Source organism: Pan troglodytes, chromosome 3 (genome assembly GCF_028858775.2).
Source record: "Pan troglodytes isolate AG18354 chromosome 3, NHGRI_mPanTro3-v2.0_pri, whole genome shotgun sequence".
Lineage (NCBI taxonomy): Eukaryota > Metazoa > Chordata > Mammalia > Primates > Hominidae > Pan > Pan troglodytes.
In genome coordinates, this window is record NC_072401.2 from 62,413,858 (window position 1) to 62,438,544 (window position 24,687).

At 36.2% G+C, this 24,687-nt stretch overlaps 1 protein-coding gene across 7 annotated transcripts in view; it reads left to right on the forward strand.

Annotated features, from left to right (window-relative positions):
- The window catches only part of CENPC (centromere protein C), a 115,248-nt gene that overhangs the window by 8,340 nt on the left and 82,221 nt on the right, over nucleotides 1–24,687 (forward strand). For 6 of the 7 annotated variants that reach the window (XR_010156585.1, XM_054683060.1, XM_054683059.1 and 3 more), the window contains 4 exons: nucleotides 224–318; nucleotides 9,257–9,350; nucleotides 20,642–20,927; nucleotides 21,779–21,991. Coding sequence is in view for 6 of the 7 variants with exons in the window: in XM_054683060.1 (XP_054539035.1) it covers nucleotides 224–318; nucleotides 9,257–9,350; nucleotides 20,642–20,927; nucleotides 21,779–21,991 (688 nt within the window). In the remaining variant the exon portion in view is untranslated. Of the gene's footprint in view, nucleotides 1–223; nucleotides 319–9,256; nucleotides 9,351–17,773; nucleotides 17,952–20,641; nucleotides 20,928–21,778; nucleotides 21,992–24,687 lie in introns of those variants that run through there. The other variant, XM_063809601.1, reaches the window with a different exon arrangement.

Genomic DNA, 24,687 nt, shown 5'->3' on the forward strand with positions numbered 1-24,687 from the left:
GGCATATATTGATACTTCAGCATATATTGATATTGCTTTTCTCATTTCCTGATGCTTCTCAGGAACATTCGAATATTGAATTGAGGTCTCTACTTGATTTAGGCTAATTGTGGTCAGTGAGTCAACAGATGGTTCTTCACATGTCATATACAGCTACTTTTAATTGTGACTAATAGATATTACACTATATCTTGTTTTTGAAAATTTCATACTTTTGTTTTAGGTCTTGCCAATGATTTTAGTACAAATTCTACAAAATCAGTGCCTAATTCAACACGCAAAATAAAAGACACTTGTATTCAGTCACCAAGCAAAGAGGTAAGTGATAAAGAAGAGCTGGTATAGGTTTAATATTTTAATGAATGAAGGTATACACAATATACTCATGTATATTTTAGTTGTTTGTAAGTCTTATTCTTGAAAGGGAATTCTATATTCCCATTGACTTTCTATAAAATTTGGAGGTATTTTGTGAAAAGTTTTATTTGATATTTTCTGTTGGAATTGGGATTATGGGAATTAGAATTATCAAATTATAATAAACATTTTTCACTTCTCCTAAAATAATGCTCAAATTAGGTTTTTAGGAAAATGGGCAGCGATCAAAGTTGCTAATCAGGTTGGCAGGGTTGGTTATATTCTAATAAATGAAGGCACTTCATTGTTATATGGGGAAATCAATCTTCTGTTGATTATATATTCTAATTGCTGTTAGTTTGATCAGAAATAAAGTATTGGTTGACTTAACTATACTAAGTAGCAGACTTTCAAATAAAGTATTTGAAGCTAATCTAAAGCAAATTATTCAAAAGCACAATACTAATTAGAAAAATCATATAGTGCTAGAAATAACACTTACTAGAAAACTGTAAAAGGCAATCAACATATTAAACATATGTAGCCTTTTGGTTCCAAGCAATGCAGACAAAACCATTTCTTTCAGAATTGAGAGGCCTTCTGAAACTTGATAAATTACAATGGTTTTTGAAAGTTAAAGCAACTTTAGGTTTTCTGGGATAAACTTGACTTGGTCATAAAGTATTAACTTTTTTTGATTAGGTTTGCCTAATATTGAAGATGTTTGCATCTATGTTTATGAATAATATTGTCTTTTTTTGAAAAATGTTCTTACAGGGCTTTGGTATCAAGGTTATGCTAGAGGTTCCTCTTCTAGGTAGAATGCAGTAAGTCACAGAAGGCTAACACTCCTGCTAAAGCAGCTATTTTAAAAAACGGAAACAAATTTTAGAGATATGAGAAGCTGTGGAAACAATAAAGACTAGCAAAATATAGTCTGTGGCTAATTTTCTTCCCTTCTGAGGCAAAATTCTTCTCTACTGTGTCCCGTTACTTATGGAGGTTTTCCACTCTGGCTGGTAGATTATTCTAGGTCCTTTGTAACTGGGAGGATATTCCCCCTCAAGGCTTCGGGTGGTTCTTTCTCTGGTTTTCTTACAATGCATTCTCTGATCAATATTTGATTGAATGCTTGAGAGAGATCTGCACATTCTGCAGTTTTCTCTATGTAACCGTCTCCTGTCCAGTACTTTACCCTGCAAATTCTAACCACTTTGGTCTTCCTGAATCCTCAGCTTTGGCTCCTCAACTGAGGATTTCCCCTGCGTGTCACATCTGGAAATGGGTGATCAGAGGGTTCACCTCATTTGTTTCCCATCTCAAGAATCATTCTCTTTGGTTTTTCAATGTCGTATTTCTTGAGAATCTTGTATGTTTTTTCTTTTTTTAAAATTGATTCAGGCAGGAGGGTAAATCTGGTCCCTTTTAAGACATTGTGCTCTAAAGCCAAGGTCCACTGCAATGACTTCTAAATGACTTTAGGCCAAAGAAGAAAGCATGTTGGGAATATAAAATATTCTGAATGAAGATAATAATATGACTTATCAGAACTTGTGAGATTTAGCTAAAATAGTGTTAGAGGGAATTCATAACTTTAAATGTATAAGAAATAAGAAATGTTCAAAATAAAGGTTCTACTCTGTGTTTGTACTGGTCTTGTAAAATGAGTTGTTCAGTATTTTCTCTTTCTCTTTTCTCCTGAAGTGTTTTTATGAACCACTATTGTTTCTTTCTCAAGTATTTGATGGAATTCATAGGAGTTTTCTCTTTGCGAGAATTTTAAAATACGAATTTATTTATTTATTTATTTATTTTCTGAGACAGGGTTTCACTCTTTAGCCCAGGATAGAGTACCATGACATGATCACAGCTCTCTGAAGCCTTGAACTTTTCCTAGGCTCAAACCCTTCCGTCTCAGCCTACTGACTACCTAGGACTATAGGTGCATATCACCATGCTGGCCTGCTTATTTATTTATTTATTATTTCTCTATGTATCTATCTGTCTTGAGACAAAGTCTTGCTCTGTCACCCATGCTGGAGTGTAGTGGTGCTATCTTGGCTCACTGCAACCTCTGCCTCCGGGGTACAAATGATTCTCCTGCCTCAGTCCCCCAAGTAGCTGGGGTTACAGGCGCCCATCTCCACACCTGGCTAATATTTGTATTTTTAGTAGAGATGGGGTTTAACCATGTTGGCCAGGCTGGTCTTAAACTCCTGACCTCAAGTGATACTCCTGCATTGGCCTCCCACAGTGCTGGGATTACAGGTGTGAGCCACCACACCCGGCCATTTTAAAATTTTTCTTTACAGAGGCAGGGTCTCACTGTGTTGCCTAGGCTTGTCTCAAACTTCTGGGCTCAAGCAATCCTCCTGCCTCAGCTTCCCAAAGCATTGGGATTACAGGCATGAGCACTGTGCCTGGCCTCACTTTTGTTTTCTTATGAAACATAATACATTAAAATACACAAATTGTGTGTATATTTCATTGAATTTTTACAACTACTACCTAGATGATGATATAGAACATTAAAGATTTAGATTTTACTTAATAGTTTCAGTAGACAATTTAGATTTTCTATTTTTTTTAAATGTTCTACTTTTCTTTTTTTAGGGATTTGTTCATTTTATTTAAATTTTCCAGTTTATTTGGATAATGTTGTTTTGTCATGTCTTTTTACAGTCTTGTTAATGTCTGTAGGATCTACAGTTATATCCCCTTTTTTATTCCTGACATTGGTTATTTATGCCTTATCTTTTTTTTTTTTTTTTTTTTTTTAATTAGAGGTAGGGATCTTGGTATGTTGCCCAAGCTGGATTAGAACTCCTGGGCTTAAGTGATCCTCCCTAAGCTAAGGAATAGCTGGGACTACAGCTCGTGAGTCACATTCCACTGTGCCTGCTATGCCTTGTCTTTTTCATCAATTAATTTTGTCAGGGTTTATCAATTTTGGTCTTTCAGAAAACCAAGTTTGGCTTTGTCGGTCCTCTCATTTGCTTGTTTTTAGTTTCATTATTTTTTTCTTAATTTTATTTTTCATATATTCTTTATTTTTATTTTTATATTATTAATTTTTTCTAATCCTTGAGATGGATGCTTCAAAACAACAGAGACTTTGTAGGTGTTAGGGTTTTTTTTTCAGGTAGGGCCTTTCCATGCAGCAAGCTTGGCCTAGGCCTTCCACATAGGGAATGAAATTTGTTTACTTGATTTGAAAATAAAATCAGACTTAAGACTTATCTATCTTATAGGCTTTTCTGTTTGCGAACTTGAGATTCCTAGGTCTAGTTATTACTTCATATTTGTTTGTCTTTAAGTAAAATAAGATATGACTCCGTAGGTTTTAACTGAAACACAACCAAGCTTCATGAAATAAATTAGTTTTTCTCTTCTGTTTTCTGGGATAACTTGATTAAGCAAAAATGATCTGTTTCTTCAAATTTGGATCATTCGTAAAACATATGGTTGGAGCTGTTTTGGTGGGGATGTGTGTGATTACCACTTTATTCAATGATCTGTTGCATTTTTTATATTTCTTTTGCCAGTTTTGACATTTTATAATTTTCTTGAAACATTTCCTCTGTTCTCAATTTGTGTATAGTCAACTTCATGATCTTCCTCATAGTTATTACTCTCTTTTTATTGCTGGTTTTCACCTTTTTAAATTATCTGTGTTGTTACAGGTATTTTTCTGTCATTAACATTTTCAAAGAATCAGCAGTCTATTCTGGTTCACTATTTTATTCTCTTCCCTATCTTTTTACATACTTTTCTTCTTAATTTGTTGGAAGATTGATTTTTAAAGCTCAAAGGCATTATATACATGGAAGTTAAAATAGTTCCATAAATTCCACAAAAAAATAGTAGACCCCACTTTTCCTCCTCCAAGTCTAACTTTTTAGTCTTAGCTATTACTCTAGGTATTTTGACTCCATATTTCTAAATAATGTTTATATTGCTGTTTCTTGATTTTTTTTTCCAGTCTTTGCTATTATTTATTGGCTTTCTACTATGGAAGTTTAGACTTTATTTGTCATATAGTTTCTACTTCCGACCACAACACATAAACTTCCATTCTTTAGTACATCATAATTTTTAGTAGGATTAGTAGTTAGTGTTTATGATATTATTATGACTTGTTTCAGTAGTCACAGCTATGTAGAGTACTAATGGTTAAATTTTCTTTATGTACAGTTCTTAATTTTCTCTTGATTTAATTTTGGTTTTTCCATTTTTGACTTTCTGTGCACCTGTGACTAATTCATCACCAGTTTTCTATGACAAACGTCTAAGTATAAATGTCTTAGTATGCATAGACACATTAATTTATCATTTTCAGCTTTGCTGTCCCTGCTCTTTTTTTTTTTCTTCAATCTACCCTTAGACCTATCACATAGGTTTTGTCATGTACTCTCTCTGTATCACAGAGAGTCCCTTTGCTTTTCTCCTGAATTGCAACTCTTATTTCTTGGATCTGAAATCTTCCTTTTTTCTTGGCCTCTCCTTTTTTGGTGGGACTCATCCTTTAGTAGCTTTCTGAGAATTTGAGACCTTAATTGTTTAAAAATACCATGGTTTTACCTTCATGATGGGTAATTTGGGTGAGTACAGAATTCTAGATTAGAAATTATTTTCCTTTAATTAAAAAATAATATATATTTTTTGATATCAAGCCTCCCTTTTAGTCAGGTGTATTTTCCCTTAGACTTACAAATGTTGCTTTCTTTTATTTTAGCTTCTCCTGTTGAGAATACTGTTGTGATTCCATGATCCTTTGTGACTATTTTTTTCCTCTTTGCAGGCTTTTAGGATCATGTCATCTGTCCTTAGTGATCTAAATTTTTATTATATTCCTTGACATTAGGTTCATCTAACCCTTTTCATAAATATTTCTTCAGTTTCTGTTTTCTGCAAGTACCTTTTTTACTTACTTTGCTCATTACCTTGCCTTTTTCATATGTCCAGTGATCCTTAGCTGTCTCCTCTTGTTTGAAAGTGGGAAACTAAAACACATTGGAAGCTCTATATGCCTGGTAAAATTTGTAGACTGGTGGATGTCACTGTGGTGTAGTTTGGTCCATTTCATCATTGGTATCCTGGTGTTAATATCTGTAGATTTCTTTTCTCTTGGCCTAGTAAGTATTTCTGACAAAGAAATCTTTCCCGCTTGGCGGTTCAAGTCTAACTGCGATTGTTTTCAATTTCAGTCAGATGTGGCAAAGGGGAAAGTGCAGTTTAAATGCTCCTACTTAATATCTCTGGTTTTCATGTATTGCCCTTAACTTCACCTGTGTCTTATGCCACTAATGTCACAGTCTCTCTGATTAAGAAACTCAAGAGAGTAAATAATCTTCTGATAGGTTTGGGAGGGGCTCTTCGGTTTTACTACCTTCTTTTTTTTGAGAAAAAGCACTCCTGGGCTGGAGTGCAGTGGCACGATTTCGGCTCACTGCAATCTCTGCCTCCCGGGTTCAAGCAATTCTCCTGTCTCAGCCTCTCGAGCAGCTGGGACTACAGGTGCCTGCCACCATTCCTGGTTAATTTTTGTATTTTTAGTAGAGACAAGGTTTCACCATATTGATCAGGCTGGTCTTGAACTCCTGACCTCAGGTGATCCACCCGCCTCAGCCTCCCAAAGTATGGGGATTACAGGTGTGAGCCACTGCGCCCAGCCAGTTTAACTACTTGCTATATACACTTTTTTTTCTGCGACAAAAGACACATTCAACTATACACGCTTTTAACACCCTCTGCATGCCTCTTCTTTTTTTTGAGACAGGGTCTTGCTCTGTTGCTGGAGTGCAGTGGCATGCTCATAGCCCACTGCAACCTCAAACCTCTGGGCTCAAGTGATCCTCCTGCCTCAGCCTCCTGAGTAGGTAGGAACACAAGCATGCACCACCACTCTTGGCTAATTTTTTATTTTTACACAGAGATGTGGTCTTGCTAAGTTTCCCAGGCTGATCTTGAATTCTTGACCTCAAGTGATACTCCTGCCTTGGCCTCCCAAAGTGCTGGGATTACAGGTGTGAGCCACTGCATCTGGCCTGCCCCTTTTTTTTAGTGGTGTCTTGCAATTCTACTAATCTTTATAGGTTTCTCCATAAACAGTAATCTGTCTGCTTCTGGGTTTTCTCCATTGCTAGCATGTTTCCATTCTCTCTGGGTTGCTGAATTACCAGTAGTTTGCTTTTCAACCTAAAAATGTTTGCTGACATGTCTCATCTACTCCTTTGTCTTTCTCTTCATCCTTCTGAGTTTGTTTTTAAAAATCTTTAATGAGATGTTAAGAGAGAGCAGAGATTAAATGAAAGCCTGCCTCTGTCTTTTTATGGCATTGAATTCCATACTGTGGTCACTCAACAGCAGTGTAGTGTATTAGTCCATTTTCACACTGCTGATAAAAGCATTCCTAAGACTGGGAAGAAAAGGAGGTTTAATTTGACTTACAGTTCCACATGGCTTGGAGGCTTCATAATCATGGCATAGGGCGAAAGGCACTTCTTCCATGGTGGTGGCAAGAGAAAAATGAGGAAGAAGCAAAAGTGGTAACCCCTGATAAACCCATGAGATCTTGTGAGACTTATTCACTATCACGAGAATAGCACGGGAAAGACTGACCCTGATGATTCAATTGTCTCCCCCTGGGCGCCTTCCACAACACAGGGAAATTCTGGGAGATACAATTCAAATTGAGATTTGGTTGGGGACACAGCCAAACCATGTAAGTCTGTCATTTATTTATTTCTCTACTGTGCCGATACTGTGTCCACACTTCTGCTACCACTTGTGACAGAGGTCCCACTACCATCCACATTTGGTGCTTCACTAAAAGGACTTGGGAGACTTGACATATAGTTGAACTCATGACTGATACTTATTTTTATGTATTTGCTTTTTAAAAAATTATTATTTTACTTTAAATTTTAGGGTACATGTGCACAACGTGCAGGTTTGTTACGTATGTATACATGTGCCATGTTGGTGTGCTGCACCCGTTAACTCGTCATTTACATTAGGTGTATCTCCTAATGCTATCCTTCCCCCCTCCCCCTACCCCCCAGCAGGCCCTGGTGTGTGATGTTCCCCACCCTGTGACCATGTGTTCTCATTGTTCAATTCCCATCTATGAGTGAGAACATGCGATGTTTGGTTTTCTGTCCTTGCAATAGTTTGCTCAGAATGATGGTTTCCAGCTTCATCCATGTCCCTATAAAGGACATGAACTCATCCTTTTTTATGGCTGCATAGTATTCCATGGTGTATATGTGCCACATTTTCTTAATCCAGTCTATCATTGATGGACATTTGGGTTGGTTCGAAGTCTTTGCTATTGTGAATAGTGCTGCAATAAACATACGTTTGCATGTGTCTTTATAGCAGCATGATTTGTAATCCCTTGGATGTATGCCCAGTAATGGGATGGCTGGGTCAAATGGTATTTCTAGGTCTAGATCCCCGAGGAATCGCCACACTGTCTTCCACAATGGTTGAACTAGTTTACAGTCCCACCAACAGTGTAAAAGTGTTCCTATTTCTCCACATCCTCTCCAGCACCTGTTGTTTCCTGACTTTTTAATGATTGCCATTCTAACTATTGTGAAATAGTGTCTCATTATGGTTTTGATTTGCATTTCTCTGATGGCCAGTGCTGATGAGCATTTTTTCATGTGTCCGTTGGCTGCATAGATGTCTTCTTTTGAGAAGTGTCTGTTCATATCCTTTGCCCACTTTTTGATGGGGTTGTTTGATTTTTTTCTTGTAAATTTATTTAAGTTCTTTGTAGATTCTGGATATTAGCCCTTTGTCAGATGGGTAGATTGTAAAAATTTTCTTCCATTCTGTAGGTTGCCTGTTCACTCTGATGGTAGTTTCTTTTGCTGTGCAAAAGCTCTTTAGTTTAATTAGATCCCATTTGTCAATTTTCACTTTTGTTGCCATTGCTTTTGGTGTTTTTCATGACTGATACTTATTATAGTCATTCAGCCAGGATACACAGCTGGGTCAGTAAGGGAAAAATGCGCATTAGCAGAGTCTGGAGGAATCCATATATAGGCTTCCTGTGTTCCCCAAGGGGCCATATAGAATGTACTCATTCCCTTCAGCAGTGAAATGCAGTAACGTGTGTACATTTTTTCTCCTCAGAGAAGCCTTTTGAAACTCAGCCTGTTTTCACTGGGGGTTGGTCCCATAGGCATCCCCTGCCTACCAAAATTTTACGCACTCCCAGAAGGAAAGAAAGCAGATGTTCACCACAGATCACAGTGTTTATTTATACAAACAGTCTAGGCAGTCTGGCGCAGCAGGTGCAACCTTGTCTGTTGGTAATGGAGGGAACATTCTAAAAGTTAAGTCTCCAGATGCCAACCAAGGGGTAGCCCTGTAAGCTGGTCCTTTAAATATATCAGGCCTCCTATGTTAACTCTTTCCTGCAGAGTGAATCTCAATACTACAGTGTTTTACGTGTCTATTTTGAACTTTACATAGATAAGATTGTTATGTACTTCTGCAGGTTGCTTTTTTTTCTGGTTAAAATAATAATTTATATTATTGTAGTTTATTTGTTCCATTGTTACGTATGTAATATGGTATATCTATACTATAATTTATTTATTTAATAAGTTTATTCAGTCTTCTGTCCACATAGTTGCTGTTTAGAGCAATATTGTTTCTGTGATAGGTTGTATGAAATTTCAGCTTTACCGAATAATGCCAGATTGTTTTCCAAAGTAGCTATTACTTTAGAAATAAAATAAAAAGTAGCATAAAACTCTTAACAGCTGGTTTGTTGTTTTAGAATACTTGTTTTTCCCCCCATTTAAAAAACAAATATATTTCATTGAATTGGTAAGTTAATAAAATAGTTCTAATGTTGTATTTCTTCTGTGCTCACTGCCAGAAATCACATCCAAAGTCAGTTCCAGTTTCTTCAAAGAAGAAAGAAGCCTCTCTACAGTTTGTTGTAGAACCAAGTGAAGCCACAAACAGATCAGGTTGGTGGCATCTCCATGGGCATTATTTGCTTGGATATATTTAAAAAATGAGAAATGCTAATGGTGCATGTGTTGCTTTGAGTATGAAGGTCAGGGTCAGCCTAGACAGAATTGTGAATTGTGAAATGGATGAATTTGTTTTTGATTTCCTTACAACTCCATGGTCAGTGCTCTTTTTCTCTCTTCTTCTCCATTTCCTTTAGTCAGTGATACATGCTACTACTTTTTAAAGTTTTCTTTCTTTTTATTTTTCAGATTAAAAGAGTGTTACTCCATTGAGTTAATAAAGGTTTAAAATAATAATTTAGTCATTACTCCTATCATTCTGCTGAGGTAGCCTTTAAATAGTTCTGTACCTTAATTGGTGCCCATAAATGAAAAAAAAAAAAGCATGTGTGTTTGTATGTATCTGTGCCTGTACCTGCTTTCAGAAAAGGCTATTATAATTTCCTTTTACACCAATAGTGTAAGAGTACCTTTTACCTGATAGTCTATTTACTATTCTACGTTCTTGCCCATTCATTGATATTAAGCAATCTCATTTTTACTTTAGTGTCCATTTCCATGATTGCCAGAGTTTGAGCACCTTTATGTTTATTGGCTGTTGGATTTTAATTGTTAAATGTGTGACTTTTATAACTTTGTTTGTTTTAGTTAAAAGTTCTGTCTTATCCCAACTTAGATTTTTCATCTGAAAACCTTTTTTTGAAAAATAAAATTAAGTCTTTAACCATCTGGAATGTGTTTCGGTATGTAACATGACATAATCTTCTAAGTTTGTTTTCTTCCAGTTGGTCAGTTGTGTCAGATCTGTTTATTAAATTTTAAAAAAATCTGTTCTCTTCTGAATGTACTACTTTTATTATATATTAAATCTCACATAACATTCAACATACTTTTGAATTTTGATATATTTGTTTTTTCCTCTGTCAACACAATACTCTTGTTACTAATAGTAGCTTCATAGTATGTCCTGATATAAATACCTTCACTATTCCACTGCCATTCTGCAGCCTTTTTTCTTTCTATGAGCTTTTAGTTTTATCCAATTCCAAATAAACTTTTGGAATTCTAACTAGAATTGCATTTAATTTATGTAGTAATTTCGTGAGAATTCACATTTTTTATGTTATTTAGGTTTTTTACAAAATAAGTTATGTTTCTTTCTTATAAAAATGTTAATCTGGAGCCAGGAGTGGTTGCTCATGCCTGTAATCCCAGCACTTTGGGAGGCTGAGGCAGGTGGATCAGTTGAGGTCAGGAGTTTGAGACCAGCATGGCCAACATGGTAAAACTCCATCTCTACTAAAAATACCAAAATTTGCCAGGCGTGGTGGCAAGTACCTGTTATCCCAGGTACTCGGGAGGCTGAGTCAGGAGAATCGCTTGAGCCTAGGAGCTGGAGGTTGCAGTGAGCCGAAGATTGCGCCACTGCACTCCAGCCTGGGCGACAGAGTGAGACCCCGTCTCCAAAAATAAATAAATAAATAAATAAATAAATCTGAAGGACACTGTCAAGAGTGTGAAAGGGCAACCAGACTAGGCGAAAATATTTGCAAATAATTTACCTGAAAAGGATGATAGAGATTTATAATCAGAATATATAAAGAACTTCTACAGCTCAACAACAGAAAAACCAAACAACCCAAATAAAAGATGAGCAAAGGACTTGAATAGACCTTTCTCCAAAGAAGGTATGCAATTGGCCAATAAATATATGAAAGGATGCTTGAAATCTTCAGTCATTAGAGAATGCAAATCAAGACCCTAGGGAGATACCACTTTACACTCACTAGGTTAGCTATTATTTAAAACAAAAAAAGGAAAATAAGTGTTGAAGATATGGATAAATTAAAACCCTCATGCATCACTGGTGGGAATGTAAAATGGTGCAGCCACCGTAGAAAACAATTTGATAGTTGCTCAAAAAGTTAAACATAGAACTACCATATGACCCAATACTTCCCTCCTAGGTATATACCCAAAAGAATTGAAAGCAGGGATGGAAGCAGACATTTGTATACTAATATTCGTAGCAGTATTATTCACAATACTCAAAAGGTATAAACAAGCCAAGTGTCCGTGAACAGATGAATGGATAAACAGCATGTGATTTATACACAGAATGTAATATTAGTCAGTCATTAAAAACAAAGTTCTGCTATATAACATAGCATAGAAGAATCTTGAACACATGAAAACATGCAAACTGAAATAAACCAGACAAAAAAGGACAAAAATTTTGTAGTTCTACTTACATGAGGTATTTATAATAGGTAAATTTAGAGATAGGAAGCAGAATAGAGGTTGCAGGGGATTGTGGTAGGGGGTAATGGTGATTTAATGTTTGATGTGTACAGAATTTGTTTGAAATGATGAAAAAGTTCTAGAAATGATGATGGTTGCACAGTGTTGTGAATGTACTTAATGCCATTAAATTGTACACTCATAAATGGTTAATATGGTAAATTTCATGTTTTATCATAAAAAATATTTTAATAAAGCCTGTCTCCTGGCTCCCCATTCTCCCCTCCCTCCTAGTATTGGGTCTTTGACTTTCTTGTTAAGGTTAATCCTAACTGTACTATAATTTTTGTACTATTCTGAACATTTTTTTAAATTATGAGGCTAATTTTTATATCAAAATTTTAATTCAGCACTTACCAAGGTTTTAAAAAAAATTAATTGTAGACCTTTAAAAATTTGAATCTTTTAGTTTTCTTTAAGCTATATAACCATGTCATCAGCTAAAGAGAGGTTTTATTTGTTATGTTTAATCTGATTATTTCAGTCTTCTTGCCTTTGCTAGAATCTCTGAGTCAATGTTGTTTAATAATGATGATATTAGGTATCCATGTCTGTTCTATGATTTTAACTGAAATTAGTACTGTGCCACTTAAAATAATAATTGTGGGTAGTTTGGGGTAAATTTAGTTTATGTCTTTAATTTCTTTTTCTTACTATTATTAGCTAGTACTTCAGTATTATGTTAAATAACAGTGATGGGTCCAAGCACTGTGGCGTAGGCCTATAGTTCCAGCACTTTGGGAGTCTGAGATTGGAGAATCTCTTGAGGCCAGATGTTTGAGACCAGCCTAGGCAACGTAGTGAGAACTTGTCTCTACAAAAAACACAAAAATTTAGCTTGTGCAGTGGCATGTGCCTATAGTCCTGCCTACTTGGGAGATTGAGGTGGGAGAGTCACTTGAGCCCAAAAGGTTGAGGCTGCAATGAGCTGTGCTAGTGCCACCCCACTCCAGCCTGGGTACAGAGTCAGACCCTGTCTCAAAAAAAATAAATAAATAAAAAGGATGGGGTGAAAATTCTAGCCTTGTTCCTGCTCTTAGAGAGCATTTGATCTTTCACATTAAGATGTTAGCTATAAGTTTTTAATAGATGTTTTTTATAGGGTTGGGAAATTTTCTCCTGCCAGTATGCTGAGAATTTTTAATCATAGGTAATGTGGATTTTGTCATGCATTTTTTTGCATAAATCCATATGATCATACGATTTTTCTTCTTTGATCTGTTGATATGGTGGCTTATACATATTGATTTTTGAATGTTTAACCAGCCTTGCATAAAATTTCCATGTGGTCATGGTGTGTTATTGATTTGAGCTCTTTTTCCCTTTTCAAATGTATTCATTTGGTATAAATTTCCCCCTCAGCACTGTTGTAGCTGCATTCCACAGGTTTTGTATCTCATATTTTCTGTTCATTTCACTTATTTTGATGTATTTTTAAATATCTTTTCAGAGTTTAGCCTATTGGTTATTTAGAAGTGTGTTAATTTTCCAGTGTTTGGTAATTTCATATTATCTTTTCCTTATTAATTTCTGATCTTGATTCCTTTATGACATAGTATGCACTGTGCAATTTCAGTTCTACATTTATGAAGATTTGTTTTATGACCCAAGATATTGCATGTCTTTATGAATGGGCATTTAAAAAAAATGTTTTCTGTTGTTGGGTGTAGTTATCTATAAATGTCAATTATTGTGCACTATTGCTATTTTTTATACATTGTTGGATGTGACTTGGTAAAATTTCGAGGATTTTTGTATTTAAGTAAGGAGAGATTGGTTTATAGTTTTTTTTAATGCTGTGTTTGTATGGTTTTGTTATCAAGGTAATATTTGCCTTATTAAATGAGTTGGGAATTATTCCCCTTTCTAATTTCTGGAAGGAACTGTGTAAAATTGGTGTTAATCCTTTAACTATTTGGTCTAACAGTCTCCGGTGAAATCATCTGGTCCAGGAGATTTTTTTTTCAAGAACTTTTAAATAGCAATATTAATTCTTTAATAGTTATAGGACTATTTTGATTATCAATTTCATTGTGACTGAATTTTGGTAGTTTGTGTTTTCTGAGGTATCGGTCCATTTTTTCTAATCATCTGTCAAGTTTGTAAGCATAAAGTTGTTCATAGCATTACCCTATTTTTTTTTTTTGAGTTTTTTTAAATATTTTTTTTTACTTTAAGTTCTGGGATACATGTGCTGAACATGCAGGTTTGTTACATAGGTACACCTGTGCCATGGTGGTTTGCTGCACCTATCAACCCGTCATCTAGGTTTTAAGCCCCACATGAGTTAGGTGTTTGTCCTAATGCTCTCCCTTCCCTTTCCTCCCTCCCCCCCACCACAGGCCCCGGTGTGTGATGTTTCCCTCCCTGTGTCCATATGTTCTCATTGTTCTACTCCCGATTATGAGTGAGAACATGCAGTGTTTGGTTTTCTGTTTTAGTTTGTTGAGGATGATGGTTTCCAGCTTCATCCATGTCCCTGCAAAGGACATGAACTCATTTCTTTTTTATGGCTGCTTAGTATTCTGTGGTGTATATATGTCACATTTTCTTTATCCAGTCTATCATTAATGGGCATTTGGGTTGGTTCCAAGTCTTTGCTATTGTAAATAGTGCTGCAGTAAACACAGATGTGCATGTGTCTTTATAGCAGAATGATTTATAATCCTTTGGGTACATACCCAGTGATGGGATTGCTGGGTTGAATGGTATTTCTGGTTCTAGATCCTTGAGGCATCGCCACACTGTCTTCCACAATGGTTGAACTAATTTACACTCCCACCAACAGTGTAAAAGTCTTCCTATTTCTCCACATCCTTGCCAGCATCTGTTTCTTGTCTTTTTAATGATCACTTTTCTAACTGGTGTGAGATGGTATCTCATTGTGGTTTTGATTTGCATTCCTCTAATGACCAGTGATGATGAGCTTTTTTTAAATTATGTTTGTTGGCTGTGTAAATGTCTTCTTCTGAGAAGTGTCTGTTCATATCCTTTGCCCACTTTTTGATGGGATTGTTTGTTTTTGTTTTTCTTGTAAATTTGTTTAAGTTTCTTGTAGATTCTGGATATTAGACCTTTGTCAGATGGAGAGGTTGTAAAAATATTCTCCCATTCTGTAGGTTGCCTGTTCACTCTTTTGCTGAGCAGAAGCTCTTTCATTTAATTAGATCCCATTTGTCAGTTTTGGCTTTTGTTGCAATTGCTTTTGGTGTTTTAGTCATGAAGTCTTTGCCCATGCTTATGTCCTGAATGGTATTGCCTAGGTTTTCTTCTAGGGTTTTTATGATGTTAGGTCTTAAATTTAAGTCTTTAATCCATCTTGAGTTAATTTTTGTATAAGGTGTAAGGAAGGGGTCCAGTTTCAGTTTTCTGCATATGGCTAGCCAGTTTTCCCAGCACCATTTGTTAAATAGGGAATCCTTTCCTCATTGCTTGTTTTTGTCAGATTTGTCGAAGAGCAAATGGTTGTAGATGTGTGGTGTTATTTCTGAGGCCTCTGTTCTGTTCCATTGGTCTATATATCTGTTTTGGTACCAGTACCAAGCTGTTTTGGTTACTGTAGCCTTATAGTATAGTTTGAAGCCAGGTAGTGTGATGCCTTCCACTTTGTTCTTTTTGCTTAGGATTGTCTTGGCTATATGGGCTCTTTGGTTCTATATGAAATTTAAAGTAGTTTTTTCTAGTTCTGTGAAGAAAGTCAATAGTAGCATGATGGGAGTAGCATTGAATTTATAAATTACTTTGCACAGTGTGGCCATTTTCACTATATTGATTCTTCGTATCCATGAGAATGGAATTTTTTTCTCTTTGTGTCCTCTCTCATTTCCTTGAGCAGTGGTTAGTAGTTCTCCTTCAAGAGGTCCCTCATGTCCCTTGTAAGTTGTATTCCTAGGTATTTTATTTTCTCTGTAGCAGTTGTGAATGGGAGTTCATTCATGTTTTGGCTCTCTGCTTGTCTGTTATTGGTGTATAGGAATGCTTGTGATTTTTGCCATTAATTTTGTATCCTGAGACTTTGCTGAGGTTACCTATGAGCTTAAGGAGTTTTGGGACTGAAACAATGGGGTTTTCTAAGTATACAATCACGTCATCTGCAAACAGAGACAGTTTGACTTCCTCTCTTCCTGTTTGAATACACTTTATTTCTTTCTCTTGCCTGATTGCCATGGCCAGAACTTCCAATACTGTGTTGAATAGGAGTGGTGAGAGGGCATCCTTGTCTCGTGCCAGTTTTCAAACAGAAGCATTACCCTATTTTTGATGGCTGCAAAATCTATTGTGACATCATCCCCTATTTTATTCCACATATTGATGGTTGGTGTCTTCTTATAGTTGTCAATTTTGTTAGATAGAGGTTTATCATTTTGTAGTTTTTTTCCTGCAATAGTTTTCTGTATTTTTCTATTTTCAGTTTTATTGATTTCTGCTCTTTATTTTTTCCCATCCTTCTGCTTGATTGGGTTTATTTTGTTCTTTTCTTGATGGATAAATTTTATTTTCTACTTTATAATTCATTACTGTTTATTTTGTTATTCAAATTGTTGCAGATTTGGCTAATAGAAGCTCTTACTTTGGTTCCAGTGTCCCTTTGACATAGCCCATTTTTGTTGTTGTTTCTGAGCACTTTCATACCTTTTGGAGCCACAAGATGCTCTCCTGCCCCATCCCAGAATCAACCATTTCTTCATGGAATCATGATTTCTTTTACTGGGTAATGGTATTAGAAATCAAGATCTGAGTGCTAGGTGTGCTGTCACTCCTGTAGAGTTGTTGCTGCTAGACCCTTTCAACTGATAGAGCTGGGTAAATGTATGTGTGTGTACAATAACTTGTGTATCAACACATACCTATATATATCTTTAAATGTAACTATCTGTATCTATGTTGAAGTAATCATAAGTTCATATTGGTGTCTCTGACTCTAATCCATTACCAACGTGGATTATTCTAGCCGCCTCCTCTTGCTTATCTGTAAACTCCCATTACATGAATGAGAAACTGGGCGTTCACCATTCAACATCCATTTACTTATCTTTTACATTTCTGTATACATGTAAAAGAGTGTCAGAATTGTTGACTCATATCCTGTGGAAAACAGTTTTATCAACTAGAGAATAGTGCTATGTACAGTTTCTTTTGCCTTCAGTCTTACAGACGTCATTCATTTTTTGTTTTTTTGAGAGAGAGTCTCCCTCTGTCTCCCTGGCTGAAATGCAGTGGCGTGATCTCGGCTCACTGCAACTTCTGACTCCAGGGTTCAAGCAATTCTCCTGCCTCAGCCTCCTGAGTAGCTGGGATTACAGGCAGCAGCCACCATGCTCATCTAATTTTTTGTATTTTTAGAAGAGACGGGGCTTCATCATGTTAGCCATGCCGGTCTTAAAAGTCCTGACCTCAAGTTATCCGCCTGCCTCAGCATTCCAAAGGGCTGGGATTATAAGTGTGAGCCACCATGCCCAGCTGATTCATTCCTTTTAATTTTTTTTTTTTTTTGAGATGGAATTTTGCCCTTATCACCCAGGCTGGAGTGCAATGGCACAATCTTGGTGCACTGCAACCTCCGCCTCCTGAGTTCAAGTGATTCTCCTGTCTCAGCCTCCCAAGTAGCTGGGATTATAGGCACGTACCACTGCGCCCACATAATTTTTGTATTTTTAGTAGAGATGGGGTTTCACCATGTTGGCCAGGCTCATCTGGAACCCCTGACCTCAGGTGATGCACCCACCTCGGCCTCCCAAAGTGCTGGGATTACAGGCATGAGCCACCACACCTGGCCTTTGATTCATTTCTGATCTTTCTTAGGTCATCACCTTTTCCCCCCATCCACTTCATTGAGGTTGTTTCTACATATACATTGAATGTGGCATATGTAATACATGTGATTTCCATGATTAGGTCATAAAAGGCTATATGGCTCTGCTTGGCATGCTGGATCTCTCTCTCCTTCTCTCTCTCTCTTCCTGTCTTTCTTATTCTCTCCAGTTGCCCTTGGAACCCAGACAATATGCTGTGAAGAAGCCCAAAGTAGCCATTATGGAGAGAAAAGACTCCCAGCCTGCAGTCAAGACCAGGTGTCAAATATGTGTAAACAAGCTGTCAGATGATTCCAGGGCTCAGACTTCATGGAAGAATCCGTCCCTTCTGTGCTCTGCTGAATTGCTGACTTACTGAATCCATGAACATAACAAATGGTTGTTTTATGCAGCCAAGTTAAGAAGTTATATTATGCAGACATGGTAACTGAAACAACGAATTCCCAACTTAAATACTACTGTTAGTTATTTCTGTTGTCAGGTATTTTAATATTTTTTAACTTTACAAGACTTTTTGTTTTAGTTTGTTTATATACACACGTCACTTCCTTTGCTCTTTTTTAAAGAAGTGTATTTTAAAATATTGTATAATATAAACATAAAATTGTCCACTTTATTTCTGAGTATACAGTTCAGTAGCATTAAGTACATTCACATTGTTGTGAGGCTATCACCACCATGAATCCATAGAACTTCTTTCATTTTTCACAACTGAAACACTGTACCCATTAAACAGTATCTCTTTTTCCATTAGCCCTGGCAACCACCATTCTACTTTTTTCTGTCCATGAATTTCAGACAGAAAATTTATCTGTGACTGGCTTATTTCACTAAGCATAATGTCTTCAAGGTTCATCCATGTTGTAGTATGTGTCAGAATTTCATTCTAAGACTGGGTAATATTTCATTGTATGTGTATACCACTTTTTATCTATTAATCTGTTGATGGGCACTTGGGTTGTTTTCGCTTTTTGGCTATTGTGAGTAATGCTGCTTTGAATATTAGTGTGAAAGTATCTGTTTGAGTTCCTGCTTTCAATTTTAAGTTTTTAAGGATCCACTGTGCACTTTTCATAGTGACTGTCATTCTACATTCACACTAGCAGTGCATGCACAAAGGTTCCATTTTTTTCTACATCAACAGTTGTTATCTTTTGTTTTTATAAATAATAGTCATCCTAATGGGTGTGATGTAGTATCTCATTGTAGTTTTGATTTGTTTTACATCACTGTTATTAGGAAAATTTAAAATAATATTTAAAAATCACTACTTACTGATAATGGCTAATATCCAAAAAACTTTTTTTTAAAAAATGCTACTTTGAGAGTTTCTTTTTCATTTGTTACAAGAGGATTTGTAATTGATTATTAAAGCATTTTATGATGTTTGCTTTAAAATTTATTGTTAAATAATTTTAAAATCTGATTCATCTCATTTATGTCTATTGATCATTATTTCTTACTTTTTTTTTTTTTTGGTTTGTTTTGGTTTTGGTATGACGAGTTGTTTTGATTGTATTCCTGAGATTTGGTTACTTATGTTAGGGGATTCTTAGACTACTTAAATCTTTTGTTACAGCACATAGTTGCCCTATTTTGGTTTAATGTATAGATTCTTTCCTGCGTTATTTATTTATTTGTTTGTTTGTTTGTTTATTTTTTGAGACAGAGTCTTGCTCTGTCGCTCAGGCTGGAGGGCAGTGGTGTGATCTTAGCTCAGTGCAACCGCTGCCTCCTGGGTTCAAGTGATTCTCATGCTTCAGCCTCCCGAGTAGCTGGGATTACAGGCATGTGCCACTACGCCTGGCTAATTTTTGTATTTTTAATAGAGATGGGGTTTCGCCATGTTGGCCAGGCTGGTCTTGAACTCCTGGCCTCAAGTGATCCACCCGTTTTGGCCTCCCAAAGTGCTGGGATTGCAGGCATGAACCACTGCGCCCAGCCCCTCTTTCCTAGTTTTATGAGTTTTATTTTCAATGATAGTTAAGTGTTCAGAGTAATAGTGGTATTTTGTTCTACTTCATTTTCTGATGCTGTTAGGATTCTAGCTCAGTTCCTGTTGGTGCTGTCTGGGGTGGGTAGAAGATGCCTTTTGATGTCCATGTTCACTTGTGTGGGGTTCTGGTTAGAAGCTGCTGGTCCTGGGTTTCCTTATATCATTGGGTGGAGGACAGGGGGTTGCTGGCCTCTCTTACGCTGTTCTTGCCTCAGATTAGACTGTCTGCTGGTGCCCTGGTTGTAAAGTAGGGACTGGGATGGCCTGGGGTGTCAATACTATCAGTGGATCAAAATGTTGCCTTGGGCTGTGAAGGTCAGGGGTTTCACTACTCTACAGCTTCATGTGGGTCATACCGCCTGCCATCTATGATTGTAGAAGCGGGACTGGCTTGGTATGAGCTCCTTTACTGCTACAGTCCCATAGCACAGCCCAGGGCTTTGTTGCTTTGCCAATGCAGGTAGTAAGGAGTGCTCCATGGCTGAGAGTGCTGAATGGGGCTTGAGTTTCCTCATTAGGTCTTCGTTGGGTTTACCTTGTTCAGAGAATGCATTTCCACCCAGCCTCTACCCTGTCTTTCACCTATTGGTGGTTACAGGTTATACTAGCAACCAGTCCAGGGGTATATGGGAGACAGACAGAAAACCTAAGGCTTGTCTGTTTCTGGTCTTGAGCTTCCTAGCTAGTCTACCTTTTTTTCTTCCAGCTTTCAGAGTCCTGTTGTTGATTGATGGATAATTTCCAGGGAAGTTAGTTGTATTTAGAGGGAGAAGCAGGGAAATGCCATCTCGTTCTGAAGGGTGAGGGTTAAGAGAATATGGATACATTCTTTTAAATTTTATCATTATAGATAAATGTTCATATACATATATATTGTGTATGTATATATACACACATGCTTATGTTGTATCTCTCTATATCTGTTATATCTATATTCCATGTGTGTATGTGTAAATATATCATCTAGCTGCCCTAGGTCACCAATTTTTAGCCCAAAGATAGAAGAATCTTAAGTACTTACTTATTTTAATCATAGATCTTTGATTCTAATCTTAATGACTTTGAGTTTTCTGAAAACTATTTCTGATTAAATTATTGCAGAATTTTTAAAAAGCCTGCTTGATTCTCTTATTATTCTTTTAATTGACAAATATCTTTATATAATTTTCTTCTAGTTCAGGCCCATGAAGTTCATCAGAAAATTCTGGCAACTGATGTTAGTTCCAAAAATACACCTGACTCGAAAAAAATGTCAAGTAGAAACATAAATGATCATCACAGCGAAGCTGATGAAGAATTTTACTTATCCGTTGGCTCACCTTTTGTTCTTTTGGATGCAAAAACATCTGTATCACAAAATGTTATTCCATCTAGTGCCCAAAAGAGAGAGACTTACACTTTTGAAAATTCAGTAAATATGCTGCCTTCAAGTACAGAGGTTTCAGTTAAAACCAAAAAAAGGTAACATTTTATTTAAATAATGTTAACGCACTTTAAAAATTTTACTTTTTGTATTAAAAAATGGTAATTCAATCTTGTTATATTATTTTACAGTAAGGAAGGAGGAATATTAACATGTTATGAGAAAGTATACATTTAGCATATATTCAGTTTGTAATAATTAAGGAAGGCCTTAAAGTGTACTTCAGAGAAGTTTAGAGGTTAACTTTTCTATAGTCTGGAATAATGTGTTTTCTCTCTGATAATATTTGATTGCTTCCTAAGAGAAACAATTTGTATTTTCTCAATATTTTTTGTAATTGCAAGTGTAGATATGTATCAGGTCACTTCAAGGGTAGCAGAGCATAAGTATTATTGAGGATGCTATGCTTTGTGGACAGCTGGTTTCTCTTTCTTGACCTTACCTTTGGCCTTTAGGAAACAAAGTGGATTATTCAAGGTCTTTTGCATTTGGAGATCTCTGTAATGAGTGTAATTTCTATTTAGAGTATTGTATGATTACTGGAGCCAAGGAGTTAAGTATATTCTAAGACTTTGATATTCAAAGTTTGGTCTGTCACAGTGCTCTAAGATTGCCCTGAGAACCATTGCCTAGCTATACATTTCATTGATGTATACTTTAACCATTATTTTCTCTTTCATGTTTTTCTGGTGATAAATACAAAAGTTAATTTTCCTGAGCAGTTTATCTTATGTATTTGGAATGCACAAATCAGCATTTATGTCTTAAATAAATGCCTAGTACAGAATTTTAAATTGGTCTGTATTGTCTCTGTAAAGGAGTTCAGGAAGACTTATAACTCAAGAAACGTTACGGGAGCATTCAGCTTACCCTCCTTTTAACCTTTTAGGTTAAACTTTGATGATAAAGTTATGTTAAAGAAAATAGAAATAGATAATAAAGTATCAGATGAAGAGGATAAAACATCAGAAGGACAAGAAAGAAAACCATCAGGATCATCTCAGAATAGAATACGAGATTCAGAATATGAAATTCAACGACAAGCTAAAAAAAGTTTTTCAACATTGTTTTTAGAAACAGTAAAACGAAAAAGTGAATCCAGGTGAGTTATTAAGAAACTGCCCTTTGAGACATTTTTCTTTTATATTCTATGAACCATATATAAGGATTCCTAATGCTATTTAACTTAGAAATAAGTAATTTAATTAACAAAAATTTTAATTGAAATTTTTTCTGACCTGTAAGGAGAGATGGTTTTTTACCAGTCAGTGAGTCACTCCCAAAGCCATTTTTTAATAGATACTAAATTAGACTTGAAAGAAAACAAGTTTATTCAGTTTTCATTGCCTTCTGGTTTGTCTGTGTGATATCAAAGACTGAAGTCAATGCAGTATTTATGTATGTATGTATGTATTTATTTTGAGACAGGGTCTCCCTCTGTCTTCCAGGCTGGAGTGCAGTGACGCAATCTCGGCTCATTGCAACCTCTCCCTCCTGGGTTCAAGAGATTCTCCTGCTCAGCCTCCCGAGTAGCTGGGATCACAGGCACCTGCCACCACGCCTGTCTAATATTTGTATTTTTAGTAGAGATGGGATATCCCCATGTTGGTCAGGCTGGTCTCGAACTCCTGACCTCAGGTGATCCATCTGCCTCGGCCTCCCAAAGTGCTGGGATTACAAGCATGAGCCACCGCACCCGGCCGACAATGCAGTATTTAGAAATCGTTATGTTAGGCTGCCCTTATGTCACTATCATAGGTTATCAGAGTGCTAGTGAATATACTAGGAAGTTTTTATTGCTGGGCGCGGTGGCTCATGTCTGTAATCCTAGCACTTTGATAGGCCGAGGCTGGTGGATCACTTGAGATCAGAGGTTCAAGACCAGCCTGACCAACATGGTGAAACTCCATCTCTACTAAAAATACAAAAATTAGTCGGGCTTGGTGGCACATGCCTGTAAGCCCAGCTATTCGGGAGGCTGAGGTAAGAGAAACACTTGAACCTGGGAGGTGGAGGTTGCAGTGAGTCGAGACGGTGCCACTGCACTCTAGCCTAGGTGACAGAGTGAGACTCAGTCTCAAAAATAAAAAGGAAGTTTTTATAAAAACATGTTAAATGAATGAATGAAATTCCCCTTTTGTTCAGTCTCTGCTTCCTGTAGTTGATTAATTATTTTTATGTGTATATTTTAAACTTCATATGGATATTGTCACCACCATCTGAAACAAATGCGTTATACTTGTGGGCTAATTATATAATGTCTGAGAAATTATTTTTTAATGTTCTTTTTGATACTCTAGTGAGTAAAGTTCATCTTATGTTTAATTGTTGTAGTCAAATATAACTATTCATTATTCCCAGTGCTTTCTAGCATCATTGCTTCCACTTATGCTCTTCCTTTTGATTGTCTTTCTTGCGTTTCCTTGTGACCAAATCTTAGAAATCCTCCAAGATCTAGCCTAAATGCTACAAAGCGTTTCAGGGTTTTTGTAGCTAATTAGAAGCCATCTTTCCTATTGTAAACTTTCATAGTGTCAAGATTGTTTCCTAAGGATATCATTTCTGTTTAACATCCATTCATTGTAGTATTTGTATTGACTTTGTTCTTTATTAGTTTTTATAGAGTTTTCTAATTATATAAGTTTGTGAAACTCTACCATTAGAGAGTATATTTTTTAGAGTATTTGCTATTTCACATTATAAGATTTGTCAGGAGTTTGCGATTAGAGGAATAGAGAAGGCATTTTCATTTCTGATTCCTTGTGTATGTTCTAATTAAAAGAGAAAAACATAATCTAATTTTTGCATTCTGTCTTTGTTTCTGTTATGGCTAAACATAGCTAACTAAGCCTTCTTATCCTAGTGAAAAAGTGGAAACGAGTGCGTATGCCAGCTTTGGAGTTTGGATGTTTACCTTGTTTTTTATTTTGTGTATCTCACTGCAATATGTGGTGTGCTTAAAGCTATTAAAACAATCAGGGAAATGTAAAATTAGTCAGTCTATCAGATTACTGTCCTTGGAATAATTCCTCCCTTCTCTAGGAAAGTTTCCTGACTAATTGGAGGAGGTACTGTGTAATCTCAATGCACTAGTCTTAATTTATTCAACACCTCATTAAATGCATGAATCTCTTTGTATGTACTTAACATGTACATGCTTTTATGAAAATTTAAGAATTAATGTTGATGTTATAAGCCATAAGATTGTAGTTGAAATTGTCTTACTCTTTAGCCTTTTACAACACTGGGCATGGGAAATAACAATAATATTCATGATATAGGCTTTCTGCCTTTTAGTAAAATACATAAAGTTTGGGCTAGGACTATGGAGAAAGGTCTAGAGTTGGGAAACATTGTTTGACTTCATTATTTAATAACATTCTGTAGCATTGTATGCTTTGTGATAAGACTTGCCTTTTATTTTTCCTGTTTCTGTGGCACTAGATTTCTTTTGTGCTTATGCTACCTTTCTAGATACACTCCATTTATTTCTATACCATGATTATAATATGAAAATATATGTGAAATACCCAAACTTGGAATGCATTTTTACACATATGCTGTCATAAGTTGCTACACACTTAGCGGCTTAAAACAACATTTATTATTTTATAGTTCTGTAGGTCTACAATTTACAGTCCTATAGTAATATTAGTAATTTTTACATTCATTCAACCGTCTGTGTATTTGGTGTTGCTATGTATGAAGAACTGTGGGATGTAAAAAAAGATAGGAAGAAATTGTCCCCAATCTCTCTCTCTCTCTTTTTTTTTTTTTCTGTCTGAGATGGAGTTTTGC